The sequence below is a fragment of the Petromyzon marinus genome, chromosome 5, assembly GCF_048934315.1.
Source record: "Petromyzon marinus isolate PM22_M1 ecotype Great Lakes invasive population chromosome 5, UKy_Petmar_22M1.pri1.0, whole genome shotgun sequence".
NCBI classification, from domain to species: Eukaryota; Metazoa; Chordata; class Hyperoartia; order Petromyzontiformes; family Petromyzontidae; genus Petromyzon; species Petromyzon marinus.
The window spans coordinates 16,672,569-16,689,451 of record NC_133671.1 but is presented as its reverse complement, the minus strand read 5'-3'; the positions used below and the strand labels follow the sequence as shown (position 1 = coordinate 16,689,451).

The 16,883-nt window shown below is 45.2% G+C and overlaps 1 protein-coding gene across 1 annotated transcript; it reads left to right on the top strand.

Moving 5' to 3' along the window:
* The first annotated feature begins 1,064 nt into the window (after window positions 1–1,064).
* On the top strand, window positions 1,065–13,838 carry PLA2G3 (phospholipase A2 group III). The gene is made up of 4 exons (XM_032947167.2): window positions 1,065–1,647; window positions 4,509–4,641; window positions 7,413–7,547; window positions 8,216–13,838. Exons 1-4 carry the CDS (start codon window positions 1,272–1,274, stop codon window positions 8,916–8,918), a joined length of 1,347 nt encoding a protein of 448 aa, XP_032803058.2. The 5' UTR covers window positions 1,065–1,271; the 3' UTR covers window positions 8,919–13,838.
* Window positions 13,839–16,883: the final 3,045 nt, after the last annotated feature.

Below are 16,883 nucleotides of genomic sequence, written 5' to 3'. Positions count from 1 at the left end.
TCATAAATGTAAAAAAAAAAAATTTGAAGCACCCTGTACATTGGATTGCGAAATATTCCATCAACGGTACGTATCGGGTCCGTGTGGCCCATGACCGCAACACGATCCTCCTGGCCGTGCACGACATCCGCCCGCAGGTGAAGATAAATCACGCAACGGTGGCTTGAGACTTTGCCAGAATCCCGAGGAATGTGTTTTTTTTGTTTGCTCGTGGTCCACGTTTGAACCACGTACAGGACCCACAACTCCTCCAGAACGTCTCGGCTCTATCACCGTCTGCCGTTTGGTTCCTGCGCGGAGATATAACAGAGGCAGGTTTTTATTTCTTTGTTTATTGCAGGTCTGCACTATGGCCAATTCAAACAAAAATGATCAAGGTTGCAAAAATAAACAAACACTCAAATCGCCATGTCGTGTTAACGTTCGACTGCTTGCAGAGTGGCACTCGTTTAAAAAAAAAACGCGGTACACACATAAGATATAGCATTGTAAAATATTTCCACGTAAGGAAAGTAAATCGAGTGTGTATATTCCCTTCAACAACGATCCACTCGTCGTCGCCGTCTTGTATGAGACGGCGCTTAATGAACAATGCCGTGGCTCGCGAAACAGACAGCCGTCCTCACAGAGAGACGTGGACCCCCCCCCCCCCCCGGGGGATTCGCCGCGCGAAGGGCATCACGACTCGCCGAAACAATGTCGCGCGCCTCTGATCCAGGCGCGCGAACCGGGTTGGGGGGGGAGGGAAAAGTTAAAAACTTGAGCGAGCTGATCGGGAGGGCGTAACGAGCCGAGAGCCCCACGCCGCCCCGCGCGCTTCGTGCGGACGTCCGCGTCTCGCGGGATGATTCGACGGAGGCACTTTCCCCGTCAAGGTGCGTCGCGATGCGATCCATTGCGGTGTTTACGTTGACAAGCCAACAGCACGAAACGTGTTGGGTCAACTCCTAACATTCTTTGAGTGTCTCCCCCTCCTCTCCCCCCCGTGTCCTTCCTCCTCGTGTTCTTCCCTCGTCTCCCTCCCCTCCCGCCCTCCCCCCACGCCGTGCCCGTTTGACACATCCAGGAGCTCCGGCTAGCGGGCGCTGGAGGAGCCGTCACGGCTATAAATACGCAGAACTCCTTCGCAGCCCAAGGCAGACGCGTCGCCCGCGAACCTTTGCTCCGCCTCCTCGTGAACAAAACAATCGCCACCACCTTCCATCGCGACCTTGTTTCGCTCGCAGTATCAGCAGTAGACAAGGCTGCTGCGGCTGCTGCTGCTGCGGCTGATGATGATGACTCAGCAGCAACTGTTGCTGCTGCTGATGGTTGTTAGCAGTGCCGGCATCATCACGGGCACTTCTGCAACACTTTTGCTCGAAAATGCGTTCGGCAAAAGTGCCGCCGCCGACGACAAATTGGACTCCCCCGTCCGACCTCACGCTCAAAACGGGAGCGCCAATTATTCAAATTTTTTCGCGGCCCCATCGTGGAGATTCCTTGAGGCGTCGGGTTCAGCCGGGAGTCTGATGAGCGGCGGCGGCGGCGGCTCTGATGGGGAGCCCGGAGCGGACGCGACCCTACGCAGGGTCAGGAGGGGGTTCATCTTTCCCGGCACCATGTGGTGCGGTGCGGGCAATAACGCCAACAGTTACGACGACCTGGGTGAGTGAGCGTTCTCTTCATTACCATCATCATCTACATAATACATATACAGAGCAATCCATATGTCCATAGGACATCCATATGTCCTATGTCCATAGGACATCCATATGTCCTATGTCCATCCATATGTCCTATGTCCATAGGACATATGGATATACATCCATGATGAGTCCGTAAATAAAATAATCTCTCTTCTATAAACAACTTCATCCACCATCAATCCATTCGTAAACTAATCGGTTTATGTACAGCAACAGATCAATGTGTCATTGGTTTATATCATCATCATCTACATAATACATATACAGAGCAATCCATATGTCCATAGGACATCCATATGTCCTATGTCCATAGGACATCCATATGTCCTATGTCCATCCATATGTCCTATGTCCATAGGACATATGGATATACATCCATGATGAGTCCGTAAATAAAATAATCTCTCTTCTATAAACAACTTCATCCACCATCAATCCATTCGTAAACTAATCGGTTTATGTACAGCAACAGATCAATGTGTCATTGGTTTATAAAGCCTGTAATCGATGAGTATATCTACACATCAGTGTCATCGCCATCTGTTATCGATGTTCAGTTGTCAAGCAATCATTGTGATCGTCATAATTGTGAAGCATCGTTAATCGGTCACCAATCGCTATTCATAACGCCACCAATCAACATCATTGGACGTATAACATCATCTCCATCCGTAAATATATAAATGTAAAATTCGATCATCAACTCGCTATCTTAGGCCACTTCTAACGTTATTTAACAGTGGCATATAATTGGATTAAGGTCACTGCAGGATTAAGAGATGCCACTCTCTCCTGACTCCATTCGGATGCACATGTGCGCACCGTGCAATGAAGCTAGGTGCATGGCAGTAAAACTACAATTATAACATGTTAGTGTACAACCTTTTGCCAATCCACTGCTGGATGAAGGCTTCCCCACGCCGTGTCAGTCACGCGGGTTATTTAGACCATACTTCACCATACCGATCCGTGTGATGTCAGCCATGGCCGAAAATCTAAATTTAGCAGTAATCACATTCTTTATTAAATCTTTTTTTTTTACTCAGCCGTAGCCCTTTTTTGTCGACCTATTATTCAGATGAAAATCAACTCTCTTCAACTTAAAAAAAATGTTGACTATGCAATATGATCATCAGCCATGATCTATCCACCGCCGGGTAAAACTCTCGCTTGGCCCCGTCGCCTTTTCTCGCGGCCTTGTTGGCTACGTACGGTGCGAAAGAAATTCAACATACGTACAGGACAAGCGATTTAGCGCCTCCACACGAAATTATTTTTGCATCGTTCTATCTCCACGGCGCACGTACAACTCGGTCATGTTTGGACCCCACTTGCGTGTAAGTCTCCACCGCCGGGTCATCGACCCTACCAGCGACGTGTTCTGGCCCAAGTTCACTCGTTAACGTTTTCTAACAAAGGTCGAAAGCGGGGAGTGCATTCGCTTTGTCCACCTGGCCGTCCTTTGTCGCTATCGCCAATGAAATGCATCAGATGATCAATTAATGTTGACGAAGAGTGGTCAGGATTTCCCATCCACGTGTTCCTTTTGTGTGTCTGCCTCATCCCGAAAAGGCACTGCTCCACGCGCACGTGTAATTCTTTGTCTGTCCATGTTTTAAAATATTTCCCTTTTTTAATCCCAGCGCTTAGTGTCAGCTATCTTGTTGTTACTCGTCTGGACCCGGGTCCGTTTGGGATGCGGGGTGGTGCTGGTGGCATGACAGCTGATATGTTGGCCCCGCCATAATAAAAGTGACACCTCCCCAAGCAGAGTGAACTTGGGTTGGTTAGCGGGACATGTGCTGATGCACGGCCCACTCTAGCATCCACACGGCACCGCCCATGGCATCGAACTCTCCACGCATTTTTTGCTACGGCCGACAGTAACCCGACGCTGCTAAGTTTTTATAAGATCGGAGGACAAAGGTGGTCACCCCGCAATACATTCGCCCCCGTGCCGTTTGAAGGCGCGTGCTTTAACTTTGCCAGGCGCTTGCGAACGACCGTATCGCCAGCGATCTAAGTAGGCAAAAGTTTCACGGTATCTTTATGAGCTGGCAAACTGTGAGCTTTGTTGACACGTGGAAAGTAGTGCGCAAGGCAAGAGGAAGTTCAACAACAAAAACATAAACTAAGAATTAGTGATGGCACAGTGATTAGTGCACTTTGCTGTGAGCCAAGGAGGCCAACGTTTTGATGCCCTGTCGAGGCTAACATCATTGAACTAATCCTGCCTTTTCCAACCCAGTGTGGTGAAGTATGGTCAAATGACGACCACGTGGGGGGGGGGGGGGGGGGGTGCAGTTTATTATTGTATTAACAGGCAGAAAATTATCAACCATAAAATCTAAGTATTACTGTTATTATTATTCGGATTAATTTCCTACATCATTACTTCTGTACTGTTAGTTGAGCTGCAAGTGTGTAGTCATCCCTCGTATGGCAAACGTAGTTTCGCTGTAACGTAACATAAAAAAATGAAGCATCGAATTCGATTTACGTTACATTCAATTGGTATTTACAACATTTTATTTTATCGACCAACACCAGCGACGATGATCTGAATCGGTCATGGGGCCTCCATTAGGTCGACTCAGCCTCAAATGAGCACCTGGTGCGGTGTGTAAATATCGTCACTAGGGAGACAAAGGCGGCCGGGCGTGGTGCTGGCCACCCACCACCCTCTCGTGTGCCAAAGTGCCCGACCTTCATAGGTGCTCCACGCGAACAGCACCACTTGCCCCAACAGTCTGTTACAGGCTACACGGAGGAGGAGGGAGGGGGGTGGGGGAGAATCTTTATCTTTGCCTTGCCCTCCAGGTGAACTTGCCGATACCGACCGCTGCTGCCGTGATCATGACCACTGCCCGCACCTGATAGGCGCCTTTGAGTACAAGTACAGCTATCGCAACTACCGCTGGCACACCATCCTGCACTGCGACTGCGACACCAGGTAGCCCAAGACCCGTGGTGCTGATACTGCTGCAGAAATTATTTTTTGCATGCCCCCCCCACCCACCCTGCCCGTCCCCCCACCCACCTTGCCCGCCCCCCCCCCCCTTTTAAATGTACAGAAGCCTACTGGGCTGACAGAAGGTGATATAGACAAAGGATATTATATAAACTAGCTTTTTTGCCCGTCCAAGGACGGGTGTTTATTTTGCAGTAAATCTGAAATATTCAATAGAAAAATAATTGTTCAGCTCATGATTATTAATGAGGGGGGGGGGGGGGGTTTCCCCATGTGGAGTGACGTCACCCCTCATGGTTATTGGGGAGGAGTGCGGCATGTGGAGTGACGTCACCCCTCATGGTTATTGTGGAGGGGTGCGGCATGTGGAGTGACGTCACCCCTCATGGTTATTGTGGAGGGGTGCGGCATGTGGAGTGACGTCACCCCTCATGGTTATTGGGGAGGGGTGCAGCATGGAGTGACGTTGCCCGCTCATGATTATTAATGAGGGGAGAGGTGTGCCATGTGGAGTGACGTCACCCCTCATGGTTATTGGGGAGGGGTGCGGCATGGAGTGACGTTACCCGCTCATGATTATTAATGAGGAGAGGGGTGCGGCATGTGGAGTGACGTCACCCCTCATGGTTATTGTGGAGGGGTGCGGCATGTGAAGTGACGTCACCCGCTCATGATTATTAATGAGGGGAGGGGTGCGGCATGTGGAGTGCGCGACCTTCTTGTGCGTTCGTGGAAATTTCCACGCGTACATGAATATTAATGAAGGGGGGGGGGCCCTCTTTTGAAGTGACGTCACGCACGGATGTAGCACTGTGCTGCGTAGATTTATTTTTTACCGTCACTTTCTGTAAAGCAACGTCATATTTGAAGTGACTTTGCGTAATAAATTATTCAATTCAGCTCGACCTTCCTCTGCGTTAGTGTAAAAATCCACTCACTCATGAATATTCATGAGGTGGGTGGGCCTCATGTGGAGTGACGTCACGCGCGGGGGTGGGCCTCGTGTGGAGCGACGTCACGCGCGGGACGGACAGACATTCCTGGGTGATTATAGTCGGTAATTGTAGTGAGGATAAGATAAGTGTAGAGATGTCGTGAGACGAGATTGGAGAGACGCAGACCAGCTAGATATGAGAGATATCCATTGGCTTGTATGTTTATTCGCCTGATCTTGTTCAGGATTTGCGTTTTGAGCTCATATTTGATGCACCCATAATATTTAATAACTCCGTGCCCCTTGACCCATTCTGGGCCCCTAATCTTTTGCTTGGTTTGCTTTGGCCCCGTGCTGTTATTGTAAACAAACAACAACACCATATGTATGATGTTTTTTTTGTTTTCCAGCATTGCAACAGATCAACGAATGCACACATTGGACACACAGTTGTTTTTTAACTACCCATTTTTTTTTTAAATTGTTGTAACAAACGATGCTTACGCATCCGAACAATTGTAAACGCAGAGTAATTACGTGACTGCAAATCAATGTTGAAAATTCAACCATTGTGCAAGTCATCGCACGGACAATTATTAAATAAAATATATAATACAACTACAATTCCTTATAAGGGAAACATACCAATGAATAACAATTTCAATTACTACCAATCTATTATAAAATTACAATACCCTCCCCCTCTCCGCCTCAAATCACTGCACCTGAATGAATTAAATGATGACGTCACCCTGCTGCTGCTCTGTTTAAGACCGGGAGCAAGTGAAGAGCCTCACCATTCTGGGAAATTACCCGATGAAGCTGGATGTAATTACCAGCGAAACGTCGTACTCAAATTGTAAATGATGTTGATTCACTCTTCAACACACCGGTGGGCTAAAGTAGTGAACTATTTGTCCTTTGTAAACGTGACACATTTTTTACTGTTTGGCCGTGTCGGGTGGTGGAGGGTTACGACACATTTATAAATAACGCGATCTAACCAAAAAACCTTTATTATGAATTATGACCATTCAACAGAGAAACGCTTAATGGTCAAAGATGGGATTTCTCTGCTTTTCACTGCTCCGAATGTAATTGAGCACGTGTAAGAGGACTTGCAAATGACTTACAAATGGGGATAAATCACAACATCCCCCCCCCCCCCCCACTGGCAGACTAATGCCCACCTGCAGGGGGTTGCTGTGTACACCTTGCGTGCAGCATAGGGACAGCTGCCACTGGGGGTTCCCTCGGCTAGAATACAGCAGGAGCATTTGGAATGGCTGAGAGGTGGTGTGATGCAAGATGCTTTGAGCTGCCGAGCCATTTAAGCAGCGCCATGTAAATGCAAATTCGTTATCCCTAACCGGTAAATGCAGTCCTTATGAAGTTTCTTAACTAATTGTGCGTCCGTAGTAAATGTAGACCGTTCGCCAACGTGCACTGATCGGGAGTGGTGAAGGATATGTCAGCAACCCCCATGACCGACATGGCATGTGAGGGGCCTTCATCCAGCAGTGGGATGACAACGGCTGTAAATAAATAAACGATAGTACTTACATGTTACAATCGTGCAACTGAATTTCTGTACGGACTACAACTGTAATCCCGGCCACACATTCATTTTCGGCGTGCACACATCACAACGTACTGTGGATAAGACTTTTCTCATACGTTTCTTTCATGTAATGAAACTTACCCAACTTGCAAATTTCCCGATGCGAGATGTCAAGCTGCGTTGTAGAGACCTGTGTTCTCAAACAAGGCGAATGCACTTTTTTTCCATTTTTCATTGATTCTTTTCGTGTGATGGCAGTTTTAAACGATGTCTCCGCGACTGCAACAACACAGCATCCAGGAACGTGGGCCAGGCTTACTTCAACATCATAGGCATGCCGTGTTTCACCTTTCAGTACGAGCAGAGGTGCACAGAGAGAATGTGGTGGGGGAAGTAAGTTGTTTTGCCGCTACCCGACCACTTTGATGCGAGATATTAAAATTGCATGTGTTTTGGTATCTGTTGATTCCCCTGTCGGTAGAAATGAACATCTCAATGGTAAACATTTGGTGTCCATCATAGCCAGTTAAATTTTTGTTTATTTACAGTATTCACTTCTTGGTGTTTTTTACACAATGGCACTAAATATAATAATGGTCATTTGCAGCCCTTTGTCGATGCACTTTTTTTGAAGGCTTTTGCATGCCGTGCCAGTCATGGGGGTTGTTTAACCATACTTCACCATGCTGGTCAGTGCGGGTTGGTGGAAGGGCGTCCACGTGACCGGTTCAGAATATCACTGGTCATGATGTTCGTCGCGGCCGAGATTTTGAACCTCGATCGCTTGGTTCAGTGCTGTTGTGCCAAACACTTAACCCAATATTGTTAAGTAATGATTTGTTACTACCCAGATGTCAAATTGATAATCTTATATGTATTACAGTGATTAAGAAATACAATTGACATTTTAATGACTCATTTTATTCAAATGTACAATATACACGACACACAAACAGGCACTTTGGAGCAAGACCATGGCCAGCATGTGTGAAATCACCTATTATTGAGTAGTGAAAGACTTCAGACATAGCATTGCTGATATAACTGATTTCTTTCTCTAGGTGCTTGAAGTATGAGGAGCTACCTGTGGCATACGTGCAAAATCAGAAACATTTTGACTATGAAGGAATTGAGGTCAGCGGTGAGGTTGAGAACAACGTTGACCCCACGGATGGTGACACAGCGCCAATGAGTGCCCAGCCACTGGAGGTTACAACCACGACCGAACATAACCACCAGTTGCCCGCTAGGACCGGCACGAGTTCACCTCCCAAAACCACGGAGCCAGAGATTCTTCAGCCCAGTGTCACGATTAAAGGCGGCGCACGCAAGAACAAGCAGAGGCACGGGAAAAATAACCAAAAGCATGGCAGAAAATCCATGAGAGGTTTTGGCAACCGTGATGAAAACTTTGTTCATTGGGAAACAAATGAGGTGCGGGTGAATTCTACCCTTCGGCAGTACACCGGGTCTAAGCGGCGAGGAGGCGGCAAACGCAGAGGCCAGCAGAAGAAACATCTTGGCAGGAAGAGGGGCATCGGGAAACATTTAAAGTTCGAGCCGTCGATTATTAAGGGCTTGAGCGGAAGAGGCCAATACGGTGCTGTTAATGCCGGAGAAGTGTCTTTGCATGCAGATGTATTTGAAAAAATGTCAAACAGTATTTCTTTACCGACGGTTCAACCAAAACGCTTAAATAGGTTGCGTACAAGGGGCAGAAGGAATGGCAGAAGGAAGGCAGTTCTAAAAATGGATCGCTGCTAAAACTTATGCTTGGGTTAGCTCTGCGTTTTCGGGTTGTGCTGCGTGTTGTTCGCCATGAGGTCCGACGTTTGCTTCACGTGCTGGGAGTGGAACTGAACAGATTCCCGTAGCACAAATCAAAAACAGTTGGACAACACGCGGTCTACAACCTGCACCTGCGGCAGTAGTTTTATTGCTTGGGTTACTTGTTGCGATAGAGACCAATCACGACGCTAAAATACATTGAGCTCAACGTATCTTTGTTGCTGCCAGTTTCACGCCGAATTGATGTATTTCTATATTTACTTTGTGGTGCCTTCCTGGCAAAGATCTGTGCTACCCAAGACGACGTTCCATTGAACGCAGCAGCAGCAGCAACAACAACAAAAACCGGCACAAAAATATATATATTTTAAAATAAATATAAAAATCCTGAAGGGCGGAAAAAAATGTGAGCACGTAAAAGATTCTTAAGTTACTTAAAATAATCGCCCACAATCACCACCGTTCCCACACAAAAGACGTGGTTCTAAGTTAAACACTTCCCATTGTGATGCGATCAGCCATTGACGCTGTCCGTGTCACGTGGAGCACGTGGACAACACGCACACGCTGAGATCTCTCGATCTTCATTGGAATCCGTTTTTAACGTAGACGGCGTGAAATACTTGTAAAAAAAAACTATCGTCGGGCGTGCAAGCGTGGAACAGCATGAATTTGTGTTTTGAATGGGGGCGCGGGGGTACATTGGTAAACGCGGAAATACGTCGTGTGCTGGATCGCGAGAAATTGAGTTTGGGAACTCCTAGTCGAGTGTAATGCCAAGGCTTTTTTTTTTACTGCGGTGGTTGGTTGTATCGACAAGAGGTGTGCTAAAGTAGAGACGTTTAACTTGCTCCCTTCTGTTGTTGGGCGGTTGTTTGTGAGGAGTCTAAGTTTTTGTCGCACGCTTTTAGTTTTACAAATTTATTTGCAAGCCATGTTTTGATAGCATTTAGAGCTGAGGTTATTGTATGACTAATCCGTGGATCCTGGTGTGATAGGGAGGTTTGTCGTGTGCATAGAGGTGATTGTTGCAATCCAAGGGCAGTTATTTGTGTGCAGTGGTTTCATCAAAAAGTTAATAGACAGTGGTCATGTGGTAGAGCCCCTGAGGATCTCTGGAGGAAATGTAAAAAATGGGGTGATGTGTGGTTGTTAAATGTGAGTATAGAGGTGTGAAGTTGTTTATACGTAATTTGTCAACCCTCTGAGAACTCTGTGATGTAAAAGTCCTTGAGTACGGTGCCAATCTGCCGTTATCTGGTGACGGAGGATGATAGCAGTGGGTGCGGCATTATCCATATTTTGAAGTGCTTCGTTTCACGCATCATGGCTGTTCTCTGTACAAAAGTTCGTGTGAAACAACCGTCGTTTCAATGTAGAAGGTTGTTCCTATTGATGTGATGGGGAAAGATGTGAGAAAACAATTTCTCCAGGATATTTGAAATGGAGGGTAAATGAGATTACAAGTTTGTAGCTATTTGGGTCATTGATGTCAAATGCAGTTTTTTTTTTATAGCAGTAGTATGATGCTTTAAATGTGCTTGGAATCTTAGCAGGTGGGTAATGAAAGATTCATCAAGTGTGCTTTTGCTGGGGTGAGTGTCGTGTAAGGAAGGTTGAGCAGGTGTTGGGATTTGTGGGTTTATCCTGATTGATGTTGTTTACTGTGCTTCGTATATGATACTGGAGCAAAATGCTGAAGTGTCACTCAGCGAGTTTAGCAGCGGATTGGGAAATTTTTCCTCGGGTTATAGTAGTTGTGATTTGAATTTCTGATATTGTTTGTTTTGTTTTCAATAAGGATAATAATTATATCTTGATTTGAAGCTTTCACAGAATAAGAATTCTGTGATTTTTTATGATACTTTTTTGAGTAATTTATGGGTTTTGGCTAAAAACAATGTAAAATAGTATTTTTGTAAAGTGTGTTTTGTCGTTGTTTGCGCCTGAATTAATTGTCCGTCTCGAATTCCAGTTTGGTTTGGCATTAGTGTTTTTGTTGTAGAATGAGAGTGCTGAATGACGGTTTACTTTGTCACTTGGCAGTTTTGGATATCCTCCAACAACACTCCAATTTGCAACATTGTTGTTTGAAATTGAGTTCCGGGTTTACCATCTATTTGTGTATTTTGTTTGTGCATGTATGTTGAACTTCTTTTGCACCGTACGTAACCAATCGTGCTAATCGAAAGTGCGGGGGGAAAAGACAACCAAATAAACACAAAAATAAGTTATAAAGAAATTAGCTTTCAATATAGTTAAACGTGCATAGCTCCAGTTGCTTCCTATTATCGATAAGGAAGAGCGTTCCAGACGGCCGCAGAAGCGGACCTGAAAGTGCGCGATGCTTGTGTATGATTGTAGTAATTTGCATCCTTTTTCGATGTGCATGACTTTATTTGTGTGCTTTAGGTGAGGTCAATTGCTCGGATGTGCATTAGGTTGCGTGCGTTTCGCTTCGCTTCACAGAGATGTGGTGGCATGTTTACGTACAAAGACTTGGCTTTGGGGTCTCGATGCGAGCCTCGTCGGCGGTCTCCGCGAGTGCATGGGAGGGCGCTTGACGTCGAAGCGCCACCGGGCGCCCTCCTGCTTGCTGGCACGGCGGACGTCGCGACGGATCAGTGGCCAAAACACGGCAGGCTGTGGGCTGGCGTCAGCAGGGGACTGGGGAACGGCGCCCACAGCGCCGTAGGCGACTGGCAGCAGTGGAGACGCGCGTGCCACCCATGCGAATGGAATTCCCTGCGGGAGCGGCTGCGCGCAGTGTCGCCCGCGGTGCTGTTGCTGCCTTTCTCCAACCATATAAACTGTTGTCGGCTCTGTGTTTTGTCTCTCTCTCTCTCGCTCTCTTTCTCCGTCTACTTGTCTTCTCGTTTCTGTGGGGGTTTTTTTTTTCACCCCCACCCCATCCGCACAAGCGATGGTGTCTCCCTTTTGCAACGATTTTCTTCACCCTGGCCCCTTTCACCACCCAGCACAGTTGTGGTCACTCGCCATTGTCATATCGCACGGGTTGTACTTTATTTGTGATTTAAATGCGTCCTATGCAAAGGCAAATTAACTGGGATTACAGCTGCCAAGCATGAGAAAACTGCTTGCTTCGGATGAATTAGCGCTTCATTAAGGCTCCTGTGGTCCTTTTTAAAATGGTAATGCTCTTGTGGTAAAGTTGTTCGTCTCATTTCATATTTATATACGGTACATTCTTGTAAATTACCAGATTTTTGTGTATGTAATTGTTTTTCACGTGTTCATTTTTCCAAGTGGATTGTCAAGTGGTTTATTAAAGTGTTTATTTATTTTGAGTCCTTGAATAAATGCCTCGCATACAAAAAAAATCGGTAAATTTCCAATGCTGCATTTACATGTTTTAAAATCGAATGTCTCGCAGGTAGATTTGTGATGTTTTTAAAGGCATAAAATACTGCAATGTTTATACCTATTTTAATGAACGGTTTTCTGAAAGTGCATTGTAATGTTAAAATGGCAAAAGTTGCTACTGTGGCTCTTCTTGTTGTACAGTATATAGAATCAAAATAAAATGTAAACATGCAAGATCTCAAACAACGTGGCTGTCGAGTGTCTGGCGAGAACCAGTGGCACCTAAATTACCATTTGTTTCTAGACTTTAGTTTAATGCAGAAGTTTATCCCTACAATTACCTTTGACTAGGGGAATACTGCTGTTGCGTACCGGTTAGGCCAGACATGGGCAAAGTACGGCCCGTTGGGCTTTTTAATCCGGTCCGCCGAACTTATCCAAATATTATTTTTACCTTTCTCCTGTAATGCCCCCATTTCCCCCATTAGATGGCACACTTTGACCATCCATCTGTTCCTGGCCCGGCCCCTCTGTCAAATTTTAGAACCCATTGTGGCCCGCGAGTCAAAAAATGTGCCCACCCCTGGGTTAGGCCAACAGATTTGCATTCCAAAGGTTCAAATCTATCATCACTAGTTGAAACAATGGGCTACTTGATTACATCCTCAACTTTTGTCCACCTAGCAGTTAGTCAATCAGGTCAGTTCAGTTCATTTATTTTGGTATAGCCCTGTGAGCAATTCGGCTCTTGAATCGGGTGCAACCACAACAAAAAAAACACGAACAAGAAAAACATCTTAAAGTCTCTATGTGACTGTGCAAACAGAAAATCCATGAAAAAAACAGCTAAATATTCCTGAAAAAAAGCACCGTACACCAACGCTGTGTGCAAAAAAATCCCAGTGGGATGGAAGTCAAACAACCACAACAACAACCACAAGAAAACTTAGATTAAGGCCATCAGTCTAACTCCGTACTACAACAAAAGAAACATGTCCATACCAAAAAACGTTTTCGAAATCACCAAAAAATAAAGCCATAATTGCAACGTAACAGTGATCATAGGGACTGTGACCGAATTTTTACAATAAACTACATAAATAACATGTAACACCAAATCCTAGAGCCATAGCTGGCTGCATGAGTTACTCCACAACAACAGAAGCATCAGTCGGAGTATCACATTTTTCAATGCACCTTTAAGATCAGCACGCTAAATCAAAATACAGATAATACTTTGCAGCGTCATCCGGAGCAAAACATTTTATTTTATTTTACGCCAATGAATAGCAGTGGCAGCTAGGGGTGTACAACTCCTCGAGAGCAGTTTTGAGAGAAGATCTCATTTGTAGCGATTCAAGTTGCAGTTTATTGGCAATAGCATTCCAGACCTTGGGGCCATCAATAGCAAAGGCCCTTCCTCCAGTATTTGTACGGCAATAGGGAATGTGAAGCTGGTAAATGAGCGAAGACCTGAGGTCAAATTTGTTATTTGAAACAGAGAGGAGAACCAGCAGGTAGTCTGCGGATTTTTTAGTAAGTACATCGTGAATAAATAAGATCTGGTGCACAAGCCGTCGAACATTAAGAGATGCTAAGTTTGACCCAATGTAGAGATCACAGTGGTGAGTCCTATATGGGCAGTTCAATATAAATCTTAAGGCCGAGTGACAGATGGAATCAAGCTTCTTCAGTACAGTACTTGGGGCTGATTTATACACGATGTCACAGTAGTCAAGTAGAGGTAGTATGGTAGCTTTTATCAATTCCAAACGGAACATTGGGGGGAAGCAGTGCTTGTGTCGATACAGAAAACCAATTTTTATTTTTGTCTTTTTACCAATATAATCAATGTGATCTTCAAAATTCAGTTTTGAATCCAGGATGACCCCAAGATACTTATAGATCCTGACTTGCTCTATTTGATAATTATTTAAGGAATGTAATTGGGGAAAAATAACTTCCTGCTTTAGTCCTGGTGAGAAGCATAGCACCTTGGTTTGGGAGGTATTCAGGACTAGTTTAAGAGCAACTAGCTGATGTTGTAGTTTGTTGAAATCACCCTGTAGCTTAGGTCGTCTGGTGTGGCTGGGTAAAGTGTAGCAATGTTCATCTCTTCCATGATGTCGGGTCGGTATGGAGAAGTAGGCCAAAATTCCCTGTTGAGGGGATGGCTGGAGGGGGGGGGGACTATCGAGCTCCCTTTAATGGAGGCCCTTCTGCTAGCAGTGACGTTTAGCAAGACATTACAGAGCTGCACCTTAACGTTTTACCTTTAACACTTGACCACACATGCACGCGTGTAAAGCAACAATGGGCTGGAACTTCTTTTGGCAGATTATTTTTTTCCGATGAGTCAAACCCTTGTCACTTTGTTAATACCATTGCTCATGATTTTGGAAATAAAAAGATGAACAAATACATAGGATCTTGTGTTGGCTCATTATTTATTTTTTCTATTTACGTGACTTTACCGAAAGACCCGAAGGAGTACAGCTATTCAACTTTCTTTTTGCTATATTCATTTTCGGACACCTCTGTATTTGAGTGGTGACCTGGATACATTTCATAGCCTATTAAAATGACAACTCATTGTGTCCAGAAAGTAGGGGTTTGCAGGCAGGAGAGGGTGTCAGAATCCCACACCCCCATCTGATTATTTTGGCGTGGAAACCCCTGGGGGCCTGCCAGTCATCAACAGTGGCGAGCGAGAAGATGCCTCCAAACCTTGAGGGACAGCTCATTACCCACAGGATCAATAACTGAAGGCAAGGCAGGTCACCACGACTCTCTTCGCTGTACCACAACCTGCAGTTGAAGGATAAATGATTGGTTTGATCGTTCTTGTTGTGAGAATTATGATTTTGTATTAGTTTGCAACTGTTTTTGTGTGAATTATTATTAATTGTTCGTGTCACCTGTGATTGTTTATAGTTTTTTATTGTAATACTTTATTGTTATTTTTTTTCCAATGTATTTGTTCATGTAGGTATCCTAAATTATTTGTTTAACATTCCGGTAACCACAACAAATTCAGAATCTTCAGTAAATGTTTATCATGTTGTTTGTACATAGTTCGTTATCATCACCACTTAATTCTTGAATTGTCCATGCCGTATTGATCGAGCAATAATAATAATGATATATCCTACAACAAAATAGATAGTCTGGAACAGTGGTTCTTAACCTGGGTTCGATCGAACCCCAGGGGTTCGGTGAGTCGATCTCAGGGGTTCGGCAGAGCCCCCGCCACGGAGGTCCGGACACACTTGAATTATTGTGTAAATTTGTGATGACACACACGGCCCGCTTGGCCATCACTGGCTGCAGATGATCATGCTACACTGCTTGGCCAATCAGCGCTGCGGGGAATTTAGTGCGTACTCAGTAGTCAACGTGTGACTGTTGTTGTCGTACGTCGTGTGATTTCTTTAATATTTTATCCATACTAACTATGTCGGGCAAAAGAGGAAAGTGGTCGGACGAATATGTACAACATGGATTCTCATGTATCACGGAACGTGATGGGAGTGAGCGTCCTATCTGCATGATTTGCAACGCCAAGTTGAGCAACTCTAGTCTTGCACCGGCAAAACTAAAGGAACACTTCTTGAAGCTGCATGGAGATGGGGAATACAAGAACACAACACTTGCTGAATTCAGGGTGAAGAGAGCCAGATTCGATGAAAGGGCCACTCTGCCTGCTCTTGGATTTGTACCTGTTAACAAACCGATCCTGACAGCATCGTACGAAGTTGCTTACCTGATCGCAAAGCAGGGCAAGCCACACACCATTGGTGAAACACTTGTGAAACCAGCTGCATTAAAGATGGCGAATCTGATACTCGGAACAGCGGCCGAAGGTAAATTATCCCAAATTCCCCTTTCAAATGACACCGTCAGTGACAGAATAGAAGACATGAGTAAAGACATCTTGGCTCAAGTAGTCGCGGATCTGATTTCAAGCCCGGCAAAATTCAGCCTTCAACTCGACGAAACCACAGATGTTTCTGATCTAAGCCAGCTTGCTGTTTTTGTACGCTATGTGAAAGACGACATGATAAAAGAAGAGTTTTTATTTTGTAAGCCTCTTACAACAACAACGAAGGCAGCCGATGTGAAGAAGCTTGTGGATGACTTCTTCAGAGACAACAATCTTTCATGGGATATGGTTTCTGCAGTTTGTACGGACGGAGCTCCAGTCATGCTGGGAAGAAAGTCTGGTTTTGGTGCGCTAGTAAAGGCCGATGCACCACACATCATTGTGACGCATTGTATTCTGCACAGGCATGCGTTGGCAACAAAAACCTTACCTCCAAAAATGACAGAAGTATTAAAAACTGTGGTGGAATGTGTGAACTATGTGCGAAAAAGTGCTCTGAGGCACCGCATCTTCAGTGAACTGTGTAAAGAAATGGGCTCTGAATTTGAGGTACTTCTGCTCCATTCTAATATTCGGTGGTTATCCCGGGGACAGGTGCTGAATCGTGTTTTTGCCATGCGTGTGGAATTAGCCCTGTTTTTGCAAGAGCACCAACACTGCCATGCAGATTGCTTCAAAAATCCTGAGTTCATTCTCATTTTAGCGTACATGGCTGATATATTCGCAGCTCTCAA

Excerpts from the sequence above, each read along its gene's own strand:
- PLA2G3 (XM_032947167.2), top strand. The coding sequence starts at position 1,272 with ATGATGATGACTCAGCAGCAACTGTTGCTGCTGCTGATGGTTGTTAGC. Across the intron at positions 1,648-4,508 it reads CAACAGTTACGACGACCTGG|GTGAACTTGCCGATACCGAC; the intron begins GTGAGTGAGCGT and ends CTTGCCCTCCAG. Across the intron at positions 7,548-8,215 it reads GAGAGAATGTGGTGGGGGAA|GTGCTTGAAGTATGAGGAGC; the intron begins GTAAGTTGTTTT and ends TTCTTTCTCTAG.